Source organism: Chaetodon auriga, chromosome 17, assembly GCF_051107435.1.
Source record: "Chaetodon auriga isolate fChaAug3 chromosome 17, fChaAug3.hap1, whole genome shotgun sequence".
In the NCBI taxonomy this organism is placed as follows: Eukaryota; Metazoa; Chordata; class Actinopteri; order Chaetodontiformes; family Chaetodontidae; genus Chaetodon; species Chaetodon auriga.
The window spans coordinates 18,305,349-18,321,744 of record NC_135090.1 but is presented as its reverse complement, the minus strand read 5'-3'; the positions used below and the strand labels follow the sequence as shown (position 1 = coordinate 18,321,744).

Genomic DNA, 16,396 nt, shown 5'->3' with positions numbered 1-16,396 from the left:
TGGATCATCATTTGAATCAGTGTTAGAAACAAAAGCCATTGTGTGCTTCAGTACCATCCATCTATGAACACAATTTACCAACTTATTACATTAGAGACTACTTGGTTTTTCCTACAAAACCAGTCAAATTATAATACATGAACTTTTTTGCAACCCAGATTCCAAAAAAGTGTAGTAATCCCCTTCATCCAATCATGTGTTCACAAAGTGGTGAACCTCGCTCCATCGTCGCTTGTGAACGACTGAGCCTTTCCAGGATGCCCCTTTCATATCAATCATGACACCATCACCTGTTACCAATGAACCTGTTCACCTGTGGAATGTTCCAAACAGGTGTTTTTGGAGCATTCTACAACTTTCCCAGACTTTAGTTGCTCCTGTCCCAACTAATTTGAAACGTGTTGCTGCATCAAATTCAGAATAAGCAGATGTTTACAAAAATCAATGGAGCTGATGAGGTCAAACATCAAATATATTGTTTTTGTACTATTTTAAATTTAATGTATGTCAAAGAGGATTAGCACGTTATTACATTCTGTTTTATTTATGTTTTACACGAAACTGTTTTGGAATCAGGGTTGGAAATAGAGTTTTTAAAAACCGATTCTTCATGTTCAAATGATTTGCTCAATAAGCATCTGTGCCTATTACAGCAGTATAAAACACCATGATAAAGAAAGGCAGTAATAGTCGAAAAAAAAAAAAAAAACTTTCATTATTCTTTTCTTCAAGAGCAATTTAAAAACGTACAAGTACCTTTCCTAACGTCAGCAGAGCCAGTATGCAAATTCCCAGAGCCAGTGTGTTCATGGTGGAGAGTAAAGAGGACGCAGAGATGCACGGAAATGTTTCTGAAAATGTCCCGTTGCACAGACGGCAGGCCGATGTCTTTTATGGTGCTGCGAACGTTCTCCTTCTGTAACCTGTTCAACTTCCACTTTCTTCTGGGAAACTGAGAGGAAGCGTTTTGTTCTTTGCTTTTATACAAAAATATCACGTTTCGGGAGGGGTTAGGAGTGAATTTATGACGTGCAGTATAACCTAACCCATGATCCAGGAAGTCTTTCACAATATTTACCATTCACACTGACACACTGTTCCTGCTTCACAAAATATTAATTTGTTTCAGGTGATTACACTGGTGGGTTATAAGGAAATATGAATTCTTATAATATCATAGCAATCCTCTTTAGCTTGTCCTTCAATGACTCCTCATCTCCCCTGAACCCAAACTCAAATCCACACTTACCGTGCAAGCTTTATATATTTACTGTGTTCTGCTTTTTGGAGGGTAACAATGATGTAAATCCTCTGCTGCCTCACTGTGAGACCTGCTTTTAATGCTAAACACCCTTCCCTAAACCTATGTATTCACATATTGGTGCAGTTCTGTTAAAGCAGTTTTACAGCAGTTTTTCAGATTATTCATGAAGAGAAACTTATTCAACCTGCCTTGTTCCTCCTGGTGGATGATTGACAAATGTCAAAATAGGTTACGATACTATTTCCTTATGTGTGACTGCTTGAGTTGCTTTATTACCAGAAAAGTCCTTGAGAGCCTGATTTTCCATATCCAAGACAATCTTCTCTGCTTCTGGAAGATTTTTATCGGCTCTTTGGTTTGCACATGGCCTGATAAACAGCGCCAATAAAATGTTTGTACAACATCACACTGCACATATGTTTGTGCTTTTCACTCAAGGAAAACCCCACTTTGGCTCTTCGGCCTCCTCACAACCTTTCACAACCTTTCACAACTATTGCACATGTTTGCTGTGGACAAACATTTTGAGGCTGTAGAGGACAACAGTGTCCAGGAAGTCACAGATTTCACCTTAAGGTCAAACTCATTTCCATAATAATGCCTTTATACATGGATTTAGGTGTCATTTTTCTGCTTTTGCAAAGCTAATTGATAACATATTGTAAACCAGGCAGCTGGAGCCTCCAGTCAACCTTTATATGACCTCAAAAGACCATTGAGGAGCTATCCCCCTCATTAACACTCGTGTCAAGTAATATACAGGATACTAAACATGCAATGGAGTAAATAAGAAAAAAAAAGGGAGCTGTAGCACAAAAGCATGCAGGACACTTTTGTGAGTTAGTGATACCATCTTTGTCACTGCAGCTGCTGGCTCACTAAGTTGTAATTCATGCTGTTTAATCTTTTATCTTGTTTTTGCAGCATTAACTTAATAGGCCATCAGATTATATAATGTGTGATAGTGGTGCTTAAATCCACGTAGAAACTAGTCCAGTAATACGTAAGCTTTAAGCTGAACAGATCAAATAAAATGTTGCTGTTTTAAGGGAAATATGAGAAGAGTTGTTGTGGTTCAGTATTTGGGTGTTGGCTCAGTATTTATGTCAAATCCTCCTCATAACAGACAAAAGCTTGTGAGGAGTGTTCGAAATATTTTGTGTCAAAAATGTACGCCTTGACAGAGACAAAGAAGCTGTTTTGAATTTCATATTTCCATATATTTATTGAAATAATGCTCTCTTTATTACTGATGCATAGATATTTTGAATGGACATACTACACACTAGTAATATACAGTTAATTGTAATATTTTCCACTCTGATTATCCAGTGCTTATTGTTTTGTGGACATAACAAGCCAACCGACCACCCACATAGGACAATAAATAGGCCAACAGTATATACAAATGTAAATGTGGTTTAGGATATGCCACCTTCAAATACAGATGAGGCAGCAGTGAGCTCTTAAAATGCAGACAAACATGCTTAAAGCCATTATGATTCACAACCATCTACTTTTCCCTTCACATGCCTGTTGCCTGTAAGCCGGCTCCGTCGCTGTGAGTCGATAATCATCACTTCATAATCTCATGAACCATATTTTTGTTTCACACAGGCAACTTAAAATGCATTTGCCAGCAAATATTGTTAAATAAACTCACTTGTAACTTGTAACAGTAGTTTAAGACTCACTCCAGCTCTGAGCCTCAAGAGGGCGCTCATTGCCAAAGTGCATGGAGAGCAAATGATCCTAACAGCAGGCTGACAGAGGTGAGGATGTGGCCCTGTCCGCTCTTTGTAGTCACGGTGCTCGTGACAGTCCCGTCGGCCGTGCTCACTGTGGGTCTGGACCCTGGCTTCCTGGTCGTGGTACCGGAATTCTGGGTGTTGATGGGATTGGTTCCTGTGGAGATGTTAGTGTAGTTGGCAGTGGTGTTGTTAGAGGCTGTCCAGGTCATATTGGAGGTGCTATTGGAGGTCGGCATTGTGACACTGAGTGACGATAGATTCTGTGTGATTTGGAGAAAACCAGAGATTTATGATGCAACATGGAACTGCATTTGCAATTTTGTGCATCACATCATGAAAAATACTTCATGAATACGAGTGTCAATTTTGGCATTGGTACAAATGATGAAAATGCTTTAATAGTGAAAAAGAGCATGGTATTATAAAATGCTGAATCTGACTTACTGGAGTAAATTTGTTCACAATATGAAAGCTTTTTGTGTTAGAAGTTGGGTCATTTTTAGCATTTCACTAAAAGGAATCCATAAAATCCATCTCCTTTTCTATCTACCTGACAGCCAGTAAAGACGACTTTTACCTGTGCACAGACAAATCCCAGCAGAGCCAATGAAAACAGCCCCAGGACAAGGTACTTCATGACGGATGAGAGATGATTTCCTCTTGAGGACAAACACGCAGCTCGTGAAAACCTCCCTGTTTTTCTTAGCTATCTTTTCTTTTTGAGGTTTGGCCCCGTCACACACGCTTCCAGAGAGTCTTAGATTTGTAAAATGTGTGTTTCCAGAGACTAGCCTTTTATAAGGTATTCAGATTTTTCACCTGATACCTGTTTCCATTCAGGAAGCCGGGCCTCAGTCTCCACCCCAGATATGGACCACAAATGCAAAACCTCACACTGAGCCGATTGACATCAGTCCAGATAAGGGTGTAAGAGATGCTTCATCCTGCCGTCTTTGTTCAGCAAAGTGCCTCCAGCTACTAACAGCTGCAGCTATTTTTATCCTTTTATGGCTGTGATAGTTTGTAGAATTTAGAAAGAAATTCACTGATTAATACTTAAAGATGAACAATATCTTAAACAGCTCCACCTTGCTGCATTGCTGCATATTTAACTGTAATTTGGTTTCTACCTGAACCACTTTTAAATTATAAAACAATATTTTCCCAAAAAGATCTGCCCTATTGTGTGCCAGGCCCACTGTTCATTGACATCATACAACCTCATGCCATTCAACCCACCTTAAGACAGACTCTTCATATTCCAAATCCCCGATTTCCATCAGTTTTAGTGGAATTGCAGGATTTGTCCAGTTCTGTCAGGAACCCAAGAGGTTCCCAACATCTCCTTCCCAGTTGCTTACATGTTTTATTAGGGTCTAAATTAAGTCAGTTTTTAAAAATACATTAAAAATGCAGCTCAATTGCTTTTTTATTTGCCAAAATAAGCAGAGAAATGTCATATCCTTTGTTTGTGTTTGCTCTTTTGATTAAATTTTTGACATCTGAACGATGGATTATACATCATTTATTAAGGTTGTGTGGAACAGTCTTGGTAAAAAGTCATAAAGAGCTCAGAGCAAGCAAAGCACTTCATAGCATTAACACGATTCATGCCTGACAGCCTCAGTACGAGCCGTTAAATAAGAGAAAATCAAGTATTTCCGTTGAGGAAGGTTGAGTCAGTGATTTTTCATTTTTCTTGTTGTTGGTTGCACTCTTTCAGTCCTACGCGCCGTATATGAGAACAGAGACCAGAGGCACCAGCAGCTGACTGCAGGACCTGAACAAGGAGGCAGACCCTGACTTTGTTGTCATAGTTGAAGCAGTTTTAGTCGCAGTTGCAGGATGCCGAGTGGTGGATGCCGTCGCTCCAGAGCTCTGAGTTGGCCTGCGGGACGTCTGGGGCTGCTGTGATGAAGTCTTGGCAGCTGAGGTGGAGGAGGCGGGAGGCGCTCTGGTGGTTACAGTAGTGTGGTTGTTTGGGGCTTCGTGAGTCGAGGTGTGGCCGGACAATAGTGTGGTTGCTGTTGAATGCTGGGTGGTACCAGCTGTTTGTGCGCTGTTGTTGGTCACTGCTGTATTTGTTTCCTGTAAAAGAGGACATGAATTTGCATTGCACCAGAGATGTGATGAGAGTCAATTTCTATTTTAGTATAAGAATCATGGCCAGTGTCTGTGTATTAAAGGGTCAGTCCACTATAATAAAATTGAGCCAACTGATTTCTCACTTACTTAAAGTGCTATCCAGCCTTCTAGCTTTGATTTTATTTGCAAGAGATATGCATGATGATCATTTCCACCTCCGCCCAGTACAATGGAGGTGAATAAAAAGGCATTTTTGAAAATTATATTTAAACAACAGCAGCAGCATCTCCATGCAGCAACAAAGTCCCAGTAATCTACACAACTGTTAACAGCTAATAATCTCAATCTCAATTAATCAATTAGTTGATCAGTGTTTCCCAAAGCCCCAGCATGACGTCCTCAAATGTCTTGCTTTGTCTGCAACTGAAAGATATTCAGTTTACTGTCATAGAGGAGTAAAGGAACCACAAATATTCCTTTTTTTCATTTAAAAAAATGACTCAACCCGATTAACCAACTGTCAAAATAGTTAATGATTAATTCAATAGTCGATTACTAATCAATTAATCGTTGCAGCAAGGAAAAAGAGCACAGGCTAAATTTCCCCTCTCGGTTCTCTCCTCCACTCACTGTTTTATTTCCTGCCATAGATAAAGCTGCAGCACAGTGCATCTCTGTTGGTGACAAATCCTTCGTAGCCATCCATGCAAAGGTCAAGCACCTGCTGCTCCAGCTGAGTCCATGAGGCATGAGCACATTAATCTCACTTTGCATATTTCTGTGGTTGGTGTAGAGGCCAGGAGAACATGCCTGCCCTCCACTAATTGTTCCGTGGCTGCATTTGCATCTGTATCTTTGTTGGATTTCACTCTCCTCTGGTACAAACATGCACTTTCTTTTTCCTGATGGGTCACAACCAGTATATCTGGAAAAAGGAGCACTCCTGTGTCTCCATCCAGCAAAAGAAAGGGTTAGTGAGGGCTGACGAAGTTAAGTAGGTCTAATATGATCAGAATTATGCCAAAAAGACTCAGTTTTTAAAGTAAATTCTACAAAAAGTTAATTAAATTCACTGACTAAGCCTCACAATCGCAATTTGACATACTTTTCAAAAATCGAGTTACGCTTAATGAGACGATTTTTTTCTGTTAAAGGTTTATTAAACTAATAATGACAAAAAAAAAAGAGACAAACTCAAATCAAGTATAGTTTCTGAGGTTAAGGATGAACTTTTGATTTCCAATTTTAAGCCAGAAATGTTGGGAAATCATTAAAACACTCAAAAAAAAATCAAAAAACCAAAAAACAGAGCAGCGACATAATGGACCTTGAGATGGTGGCTGCTGCTTACTCTTAGGTGTTACAGCTGTGCAAGAGAGATCTTTTGTTCTCTGAAGAAAACAAAATCGGAACAGAAAAATGTGTTCTTGTTTACCAAAAACACAGCTTTTCAGTGTTTCTATTTACCTCCATTTGCCTGTACTTTGAGTTTCTCATTTACTTCTGACTAATTTGACTGCAGCCATACTTAAACCAGAAAAACAAAAGGCAGCTGTCCTCTGAGTTCGACTTCCAGATAAATCAGCTGTCCAACCAGCGTCCACTGATCGGGGAGACTGAACTGTTTGGTCCATCACAGTCCTCCGAATGTGGACGCAAACTCAGGTCGCTTGTCCAACAACATGTTTAGCAGCAGGAATCCAAAGTGTGCCTTACCTGAGTGCAGCCCAGCGACATGAAGGTCAAACAGACACAGAGGACGAGCATCCCTGTTTTCTCCATCGTGGTCATCAGCTGTTTCCTTCGTCCTTTATGGCCGTGCCCACCTTTCTGTGTGCCCTTTTATACCTGCCAGCCTCCGCAACACTGAAGCTGATAACTGTTAGTCGTCAGCCGAGCAGGAAAAAAATCACACTCCTCTGGAGCATTTCCAATTTGACCTGCAGTGCTCATTCTGAGAGAGAACAGACAGCTTTATTTATGTGCAACCCCGATTCCAAAAAATCTGGAACGCTGCGTGAAACATAAATGACAGAGTGTGATAAAAACACCTGTTTGGAACCTTCCACAGGTAAACAGGTTGATTGGTAACAGGTGATAGTATCACGATTGGGTATGAAAGGGGCATCCTGGAAAGGCTCAGTCGCTCACAAGCGAGGATGGAGCGAGGTTCACCACTTTGTGAACACATGATTGGATGAAGGAGATTAATACGTGGGCTCAGGAACACTTGTTGCCAGTGGACTTTTTGGAATCGGGGTCATAAATGAGATCTATGGCACGAGGAAATGCATCCACTATATTTTGTCAAAGAAAGGCTGCACTGAATGTCTTTTGTAAACTCTGGAGATTAAAACACCCTGATTAAATGATGTTAGAGGTACTGTCCCACATCATACAGTAGTGCCATATTACAGGATATATTATATTACCACATTTTTGCCAGCTTAACTTGATTGCTCAGATTCATGTTAAGAGGGCTGGGTGTGCTGCGTACGCCTTTATTTCACAGTAGTTAGGTGTAAAACTGTTTTTCATGCCCCAACATACAAAATAAATGTCCCAGGCAACAACTGACACTGACTTGAAAGTGAACATGTAATTACACTGAGTTCATTATAAAAGAATAATGATTGTGATATTATTTAATACAATGTAATCTCTGGAGCCTGTGGGAAGGTAAACATGGAGTAAGCTCAAACACAACTGAAGCACACAAAGAACTTTTTCGCTTGGCAATGAATCACAGTTCGAAGGTTAAAATTTGTCAGGACTCGACGGCCTATGTTCAAAAGACAGACCGCAGCATTTTGCATAGCGCATTTCGGTGGAAACGAAAACTGATGTTTCCTCTTCATATCGAACTTTTCACTTTCGACCACGCTCGGATAAACTCAAGGAAAGAAAAGGAAAATGATATGATAAGTTAATTCACCTAAGAATGGAATGCAGCCACAGGAACTCATCACCAAAGACTTCCAGGTTTACTGTGATTACGCAGGAATCTGATGAATGTTTTCCACCCGGGTGAACATTATTTTGCTGAACATCTGGGGAAAAAGGCACGTTTGATTTCACCATGTCTGTGACCAGCAGGTGAAGGATCTGCAGGAGCCACTGAAGCAGTCAGAAAGGAATGTGACCCTGTGATGTTTAGCTTTTGATATCAATACCCTAAACTAACATCTTATCACGTTCTATTAAACAAAGCTATGATGTGTACTGGGCTTGAAAATAATAATTTTGGTATAAGGCTTTATTTCAGCTGCCACTCAGTATTAGCAAAACAGTCGATCAATGGATACAGATGTTTGCCGTTTTAAGCGTCACAGTAAGAAAGAAACACCAGCTTGTACCTTTGTTAAATCCAATTTATCTTCCCATGAAACCTCAGCTTGTCCGTTTTTAAGGAAAAGTCAACAGACAATCCCACTCATTTGGATTTTACTAGGTTTAAGACGACAGAGGGAAGGGTGTGACAGAGAGGCTTCAAGTGATAATAAGTTACACAATTCTCACCTGGAATTATTTAAAGGTTAAGATGGACATCCGTAAATTTAACCCACAAATCCACTTCTTAACATTCATGTATACAGTATAATTAAAGGTGTTTGGACTGAGATATACTGGGACCACTTTAGCAACAATTCAGTGTAAAAGATTTAAACCATAACACATGTTTATCTGATCATCACCACACAACCTCAAGGACAGAGAAGGAAACCAACTTGTTCCTGTAACAGGTTGTTCTGGTGGCTGTGAGATCACAGGCAAGCCTTTGTGGGGCTTTATCAGCTGTGTTATCACCGTGCTTCACATTTCCTGGTATCGGTCATTTTAATGTGTCAGATAACCCGGTGCCCACTGATGACACAATCAGTGCTACTGGACACTACTGCATATTTAATTTGTGTCCCTGTGTTTGTAGGATGAGCTCAGAAGCCGTCCCTGAAGGTCAACAATTAAACATTCTGCTGTCGTCATCTTCGTCTTGCTCTCATCTATCTTATATGTTATTGACCCCTTTTGTGCGACATGTCTTATCTGATGAGTTACTGATTGCAGTAAGAGGCGTTTCATTGTTTTGCCATAAAGATGAGAGAATGGCATTACAAGACGGAGGGGAACATTCAGATCCTGTAAACTCAAAATTGCAAAACTCTCGAGTACGTTGCGACAACACTGAGCCATGGATGAACCATGACGTGAGGAAGGATCCTTCCTTTAAGTCCTCATGGGTGTGCTGCCTCTGAAGGTGAAAGGAGAACACGGATTATGTTTCATTCTGCAATATGCAACTAAACAAGCTTAAACAAGCCATTGCTGGCGGCTCCATCAGGCTGTTAGGCACGGTGGAGCTTTGAGCCGAATGCTAACATCAACATGCTAACACGCAATACATACATACGATGCTATCACACTTATTTTAGCTTCAACATTTCCTCATTAGAAAACAATCTGCATTCTTGTCCCCTCGAAACACATTTGCAGTTGCAGATTAGTTTTATATAAAGGCAATTTCTAGGAGATGGAGCTGGGTTTAATGTTTACCGTTTTAGTTTAGCATGTTAGCATGCTAACATTTGCTAATTGGTGCTACACAAAGTACAGCTGATGTTGGTGCGAAAGTTTGGGAATATAGTTTTGCAGGTTTATTTCATAAATCAAAGTACTTGATGTGAAGTTGGTGCTAGATATAAAGTCGGGGGATCACCAAAAGTTATTTAAGTATGTTCTCAGGGGACTGTGACTGCTGGCACCAAATGTCATAACAATTCATCCAACAGCTGCTGTGACATTTCACTCACAACCACAAATGTCAACCTCATGCTAGTGCTAGAGTTTAAGTCAGGGGATCACCAAAGTCAGTCAGATTCATCATCTGGGGAACAGTTGTTAGACCAGTAGAGCTACTTTTCCATCCCTAGAGCTACTGTACGCTACCAGTGTCGCTAAAAAGACAGTTCTATAGAGTAATATCAATTATTGACAGAAATCAGCTGACAGAGTGTGATCTGGCCTTATACTGTACATGCTGTAAATAATAAACGTTATCTTTAGGTCCTACACTCTTTGCACTGTTGGCCTATTTCTGAAACATCCACAATAAAAAATGTCCTTCCGGTGTTGTTTCAAACAAGCAATAAAAGCAAAGAATGCCATGAGGAAAGTAATGTTAACATTCACTGCAGTTACCTTGTATGGTATCAGTAGAATTGCATTTGGACATTATGTCTAGTGGCGAGGCTTTGTTCTGAGTATTTCTAACACAAAACCATCAAGTCAAAATGTGTTCAATGTGCATCCAACACGCTTAATTCTTTGATTGTCCCTGCAGTTCATTGCCCTCAGTGCCTCAGTAATGCCAACCTGCAAACCAAATCTCCCTCAAGACACCAGTAAAGTTCAAGTTGATGCGCTATTAGGAGCCAAATTTATGAAAATAGTGAAGTGGAAAAACAAAGTGATGGAGCAGAATAGAAACATCTCAAGAGTTCAGCGTCAAAGCAGGAGACAGACAATTTATTGCAGCGGCACAGCGCAGGGAGACGAAGAAGAACTCTGCTTCCAGCTTCACAATCAATTTAACATGTTTTTTTTTCTTGTTCTTTTTTCTGTTCTCGTCAGTTTCTCTGCGCTCTGCTTAACTTCTTTCATTCTGGCCTCGGAAGAAATTGAAAATATATGCAAATGGAGACTTTTTTCTCTTGGACACAGAAATGAAACCAAACTTCATTTAGTTTTATCTACTGATACCTATGCCGCCTTCTTACACATGTTTGTTCAGGTCAGCAAAGGGCGTTTTAGGCCATGAACTGCACCACATGACAAACAAAACATGCTTCCTTAAAACTTTGGGTCTGTCACAATGTAACCTTTGATCTTAAGTAAATATGGATTAAGTCTGTCACACTGATTTAGCCAATAAAGAAAGCAGGCATTACTGAATGTCACTGGGCTGGCTGGGCCTCAAGGAAAACAAGTCTCACTCATGTGACCTTCATTTAACCCTAAAAAGTATTATTACATGTTGGTGCAGGCTTCATTTAAAGTATTTGTACACTTTAGTCTACAAAAGAAAGTGGTTATTAGTTTCATGTAACGATACCTTAGTTGATGCAGGGAGATCTTTTATGCACTTACCTTTTAAACAGTAATATTTGCAGGATATGTGTCAGTGTCACTAACTAAAGGAGCCATACTCAATGTTATTCAGTACTTCCCATGCCATCAGTAATACAGCCTTGTAATACTATTCTAAATATACCATAAATATAAATGTGTTTTGTAATAAGCACATAAACTCAGTTCCTACTTTTATTTGAGGCACTGCAGTACATGTGCATTGCCTCAAGTACCACTAACTTGTGAATACTTCCAAGATTGGTGCGTTGTAGTAACTGAGGCGCTCTCTTTACTGAACATCTACTGTCTCCATCTAGTGGTGAGAAACGTGGCGTTCTCTGCCAGGAAGTGACGCAACGACGCAAAAACGTGCAGCACTTTTTGAAAGAAATCAGTGGAACGAGCTCAACATGTCTCATTTAAGAGAATAAATCAAACAAACGTTGTTTGTGGCAATTACTACAGCAAGCGGGAGATATTTGGACGACATTTTCACAAAGGAAGTTTATTCAGGTAAGCGGTTTTCTGCACTCGCCGCCAGCTAGCTAGCAGGCTAGTGGCTAACTAGCATGCCTCTTTTCGAGTCCTTACATTAGCTTGTTTAGGCTAGGCTGGTTAGCCGCCAGTGTTAGCTTTAGTTAGTCAGTAAAAACGCCGTGTTTCTTTAGTTCAGTACGTACAAGAATGGATGCTTTGACCTTGTGGGTTTTGCTATTGATAACAGTGTATGTATAGTTGGTGGATTGAGTATCGTTACATCTTCAGGAAATGTATGCAGTATTGTCAGTTTGAAACTCTTTCAGCTATTCTAATGAACTAACGTCAGCGTTAGTGTTAGCGCTCGTGACTTAGCCCCATTTGTGACATCATCTTAAGTCAAGTCTGGGGGACTCATGTTTATCGAACTATCACCTTTGTGTTCTTATCTCAATCTCATCCCTTAGATTTGTGTACTGATGGCAGCCTCATTACCTCAGAAGCCAGGGATGGCGGGAATGCCCCCTCAGCAGCAGCCTCACCTGCCCCCCAGCGCTGCCTCAGCCTCAGGCCAGCAGCCCATGCCCCCTCAGGGCGCCCTGAGGGAGATCTCCCCAGTGTTCCTCTGTCGGATTGGACAGGAGACCGTCCAGGACATCGTCACTCGCACCATGGAGATCTTCCAGATCACACGAGCCACACAGGTACTGGACACAAGACTGTTAGACAGCTAAAGAAAATGTTTTGAATGAACAGGTGGTGTCCCCACATCTTAAAGTGTGTATGATATTATGGTGTGACTGCCACAGAGTAGAAACTAAAGGCATTTGCAAGGTCTAAATTCTAGAGCCTATGGTTTCGTTATGCAGTTGCTTAGTTTTTCTGGACAACAAAAGGTCCAGGAATAAGTTTTTAAATGTCACAACACTGGAGAAACTGGAGAATTCAAATAATAGATATTAAAGTTGTATATTCATATTTCTTTGTTAGAAACTGTCCAGTCAGCGGTAGTTTTGTTCACCTTTATCGACATAGACCAGTGGGTCAGAATATTGGAATTCGGTACTTTAGTGCTATCATAGATCACAATTTTAGTTTGACTGTGAGGAAACTCCACTAAGTATCCTGCAGTCTTTTCTGTCCCCCATCAGGTGTGTGTGCATGTCAGTTGACTGGCTGCTGTTTTTCTAGCTTACGGGCTTCCTCTGTCGTCTGTCAGTCTGGATTTGTCCCATCCTCCCTTTTGGCGTATCTGCTTGGCATGCTTGTCAGCATCTGTCCCACACACCCTCATCCATCTCCACCTGATCTGTGTCTCTAATTGTGTCTCGCTGTGTTTCTCAGTGTGTAAGTCACCTCTTCCAGCTTGTCCTTGTTCATTAAACTCTCAGCAGCTACGTTACCATCCACATGCGCGTATATCTAATACACTACAAATATGACGGAGAGAGAGAAATTCTGGATGCTGTCTCAGAGTAGCAAACTTTTATTTAACAGAAAATTAAGATTAAACATGAAAAAACATGGTCTGCCCACCAACTATTCTGATACCTGCAAAACTGATCAGCGATGCCGTGTTTCTTTGACTTAGCTTCCTAATGGCGTGACCCAGAGCCAGGCGATGTACCAGGACCGCTTTGGGAAGCTGCAGGAACACCTGCGACAGCTCACCCTGCTGTTCAGAAAGCTCCGGCTCCTGTACGAACGCTGTGTGGAGATGACCTCTGACCTGCAGGAGGGGCCCGCAGAGGTCAGGAAGGAGCCCAAAACGTCTGTTTAGATATTAGTTTCACATGTTTGTTTCTTCAGCTGTTCAGCTTTTTTAGGAAATAAATGATAAATACTAGTTGCGACACATACTGTACTGACAAGGACTTTTAGTCTCTCTGTCGGGGCTTGATTTAATCCTTTGCCTTTTCAGCAGGTGGAACATCTCTTTCTTAATGTGTTTTGTGTCCTCAGCTTCTGCCGTATGTTGGTGAGGAGCTGGTTTCTGTGAAAGTGGAGCCGTGCAGTCCTGCTGTCAACCAGGAGAGAAAAGAGGTTCTGGAGGCAAGTTCCTCTTTGCTTTTTTTTTTTTTGGTCAAAATGTATAATTAGCTGTAACTTCACACATCTTTCTGCACTGGAGAACTGAGTGAATACAGTGACACCTCCCTATGGTGTTGTCAGATTGCAATACAAATAGTACTGCAGCAGCTAATGCACTAATAAATAAAAGGCATGCTGTGAAGTGATCCCAGATTGTCATAATATGCCTCATATTGGCAGGTATTTCAGTGATACTCAGTCTAGCAAAATATCAAGATTTAAAGTCCAACACTGCTGCAGCTTCTTAAATGATATCAATAGACTGCAGCTTAACTAATCAATACATCATTCCAATATGATGCAATATATATGGCGGCTCAGGCTGTTCCATTTTCTTGCTATTAAAAATGAAAGTGGGTCTCCCATTAGGCTTTTAAAAACACTTGAGCGTGACAAAATATTGTATTTTAGTAAACAAGTCCCATGTAAATGCCTCTAGGTGGCAGTACTGACACAGACCAAGGGTACCCTGTGGTGGGAAATGGGCTGCATGTATCCAGCTCTTTTTTAGTCTACTTTGATCACTCAAAGCGCTTTGCAACACATGCCACATTCACCCATTCACACACACACACACACACACACACACACACACACACACACACACTCTCACACACCCACACACCAGTGAGTTCAGTACGCTTCAGCATGCGGCCTGAAGGAGCCAGGGATCGAACCCCGCTCTGCCGCCTGAGCCGCCGCCCCCAATGCGTGATTTGGGTGAAACCATGCACCATGTGCAGCTTCAGTAAATGTTCACAATCAGGGTGTTGTTTTTGTAAACAGTAGAGCCAGTTTTCCTGTGGGATGAAGATTTCAGGTCGGTTAGGAAATCGCCACCAGGCAGCCAGTGGCAAATGTTGCTTGAGGCTGGTAAACCTGTGTGTTTCATCAACATCAGCAAACCAGTTAAAAGCACACATATATTTTATTTTCTCTCGAAATCCTCCAGCAGGTATCATGAATATTCTGTAAGATGTAAGGACGCTTTTAAGGAGTTTTACTAATCGGTGACACGTGTCTTTCTGCTTCACCTGCAGAAGGTACGTCAGAAGAACCAGGAGATGAAGGTTCTGATGGATCAGATGAGGAACCTGCTGTGGGATGTCAACGCCATGCTGACGCTCAGGAAATGATCCACTAGAGAGGTGGAATCCTCCACAGATGAAGGACTGCATGATGGCTAAGAGAAGGTGAAATAAGGGAATTTCTGGTGGATTTTCAATGTGGGACCCCTCACTTAGGTACACCTTCATCACTGAAACTCACAGTTCTCTCAAGAACTTCTGCTGTTTATTATGTATTCTGTTGAAGTTGTTGAGGGGGAAACTATTAATGAGATGGGATGAAAGCTAAAAAAAAAAAAAGTAATAAGCTTGTGTCAACCTGACACACTCCTGCTCCTCTTTCGGTACAAGGCAGCCGACAGCCCAGTTTGTGTTTGCCACGTGCTCTACACCTGTTACTCCGTCACCCTGTGTTTGTTCAGATAAGTTATGGACCCGTGTTCTCATCCAGTTTAATAATGAGTTGAAACCTGTAATGCCACAGTGGAAACAAAACAAAAACTTATCTTAAAACACCATATTCCCGGTGTTTTGCCCCCAGGTGCTGACTCGACACCAGGCACACTTGAATTCATTGCAGGTAATTCCTCCAGAAAGCACAGAAACTGATCTTACGGCAGTGTTTACAGCAGGAACGGTTTCCCTTATTACACTCTGCCAGTTGTAAAAACACTATGGGTTCAGAATTTAAATTAGCCCCTTGGCAGCTATGTATCTCAGGTGCTTTGTACATAAGTGTGTGTGTGTGTGTGTCTGTGTGTGTGTCTGTGTGTCTGTGTGGGCATGCGCTTAATGAGATTAGCTTCCTGAGTGTTAGACAGCACACCTGTTTACCCTGAGGGTGCTGACACTTGCTTGCCTGTGAATTTATTTTTGTAAGCTGTGGGACAAAAGGCAGGCCCACTGGGTCATTTCTGTTTCGTATTAAATAAACATTTTTTTTTTTAAACAAAATTTTGAACATATTCTTTAAAGTCTTACTTCTAAAAACAGCATCGGCCAGCTCAGTCTTTGCTGTGTGTGCTCCACTGTGTCACTTCAAACCCTGAGGGCCGGCGTGGGAATGCACAGTCTCCTTCACAATGGAGATGATATATAAATACATCAAGGCATATCCTCCAACACGTAATGATGCATGTTCTGACCCTGAACCTCTGCATTCAGCTTTCTCTACACACCACCAGCTCATCAGTGTAATGCTCCTACACTACAACACGGATCAAAGACAATGAGAGTCCCAGAGGCACAAAAACACAGAGGACATGTGATGGAGCGCCGCTTTTGATTGCTGTAATTGTATTTGGAATAATTTCACAGCTAATTCAATCTGCTTGTCATGCTTGTCTCGGTTTATATGAGCAGCGTATGTCTGCACAATGTGAAGTGGGCTCCTAGTAATTATCGAAGAATTGTGCGAATAGAGAGTACGACCCCGATTCCAAAATAAGTTGTTTAGAACATAAAACAGAATGTGATAATTTGCTAATCCTTTTAAATGTAAACTCAACTGAAAACAGTACAAAGACAATAGATTT

General features: G+C 41.2%; 1 protein-coding gene across 2 annotated transcripts; it reads left to right on the top strand.

Annotated features, from left to right (window-relative positions):
- The first annotated feature begins 11,566 nt into the window (after positions 1-11,566).
- LOC143335494 (mediator of RNA polymerase II transcription subunit 30) lies at positions 11,567-15,804 on the top strand. Of its 2 annotated transcripts, none has more exons than XM_076754965.1 (5): positions 11,567-11,739; positions 12,171-12,407; positions 13,295-13,453; positions 13,666-13,755; positions 14,835-15,804. In XM_076754965.1, exons 2-5 carry the CDS (start codon positions 12,183-12,185, stop codon positions 14,928-14,930), a joined length of 570 nt encoding a protein of 189 aa, XP_076611080.1. In that variant the 5' UTR covers positions 11,567-11,739; positions 12,171-12,182; the 3' UTR covers positions 14,931-15,804. The 2 variants fall into 2 exon arrangements, with proteins under 2 accessions (XP_076611080.1, XP_076611079.1); XM_076754964.1 differs by having other exon boundaries at positions 11,600-11,739; positions 13,666-13,749; positions 14,829-15,049.
- The last annotated feature ends 592 nt before the right edge of the window (positions 15,805-16,396 follow it).

What these genes read in the sequence shown, in the direction of transcription:
- LOC143335494 (XM_076754965.1), top strand. Translation starts at nt 12,183, where the DNA reads ATGGCAGCCTCATTACCTCAGAAGCCAGGGATGGCGGGAATGCCCCCT. An exon ending in AGATCACACGAGCCACACAG is followed by an intron (nt 12,408 to 13,294) that starts GTACTGGACACA and finishes TCTTTGACTTAG; the next exon opens with CTTCCTAATGGCGTGACCCA. An exon ending in TGCAGGAGGGGCCCGCAGAG is followed by an intron (nt 13,454 to 13,665) that starts GTCAGGAAGGAG and finishes TTGTGTCCTCAG; the next exon opens with CTTCTGCCGTATGTTGGTGA.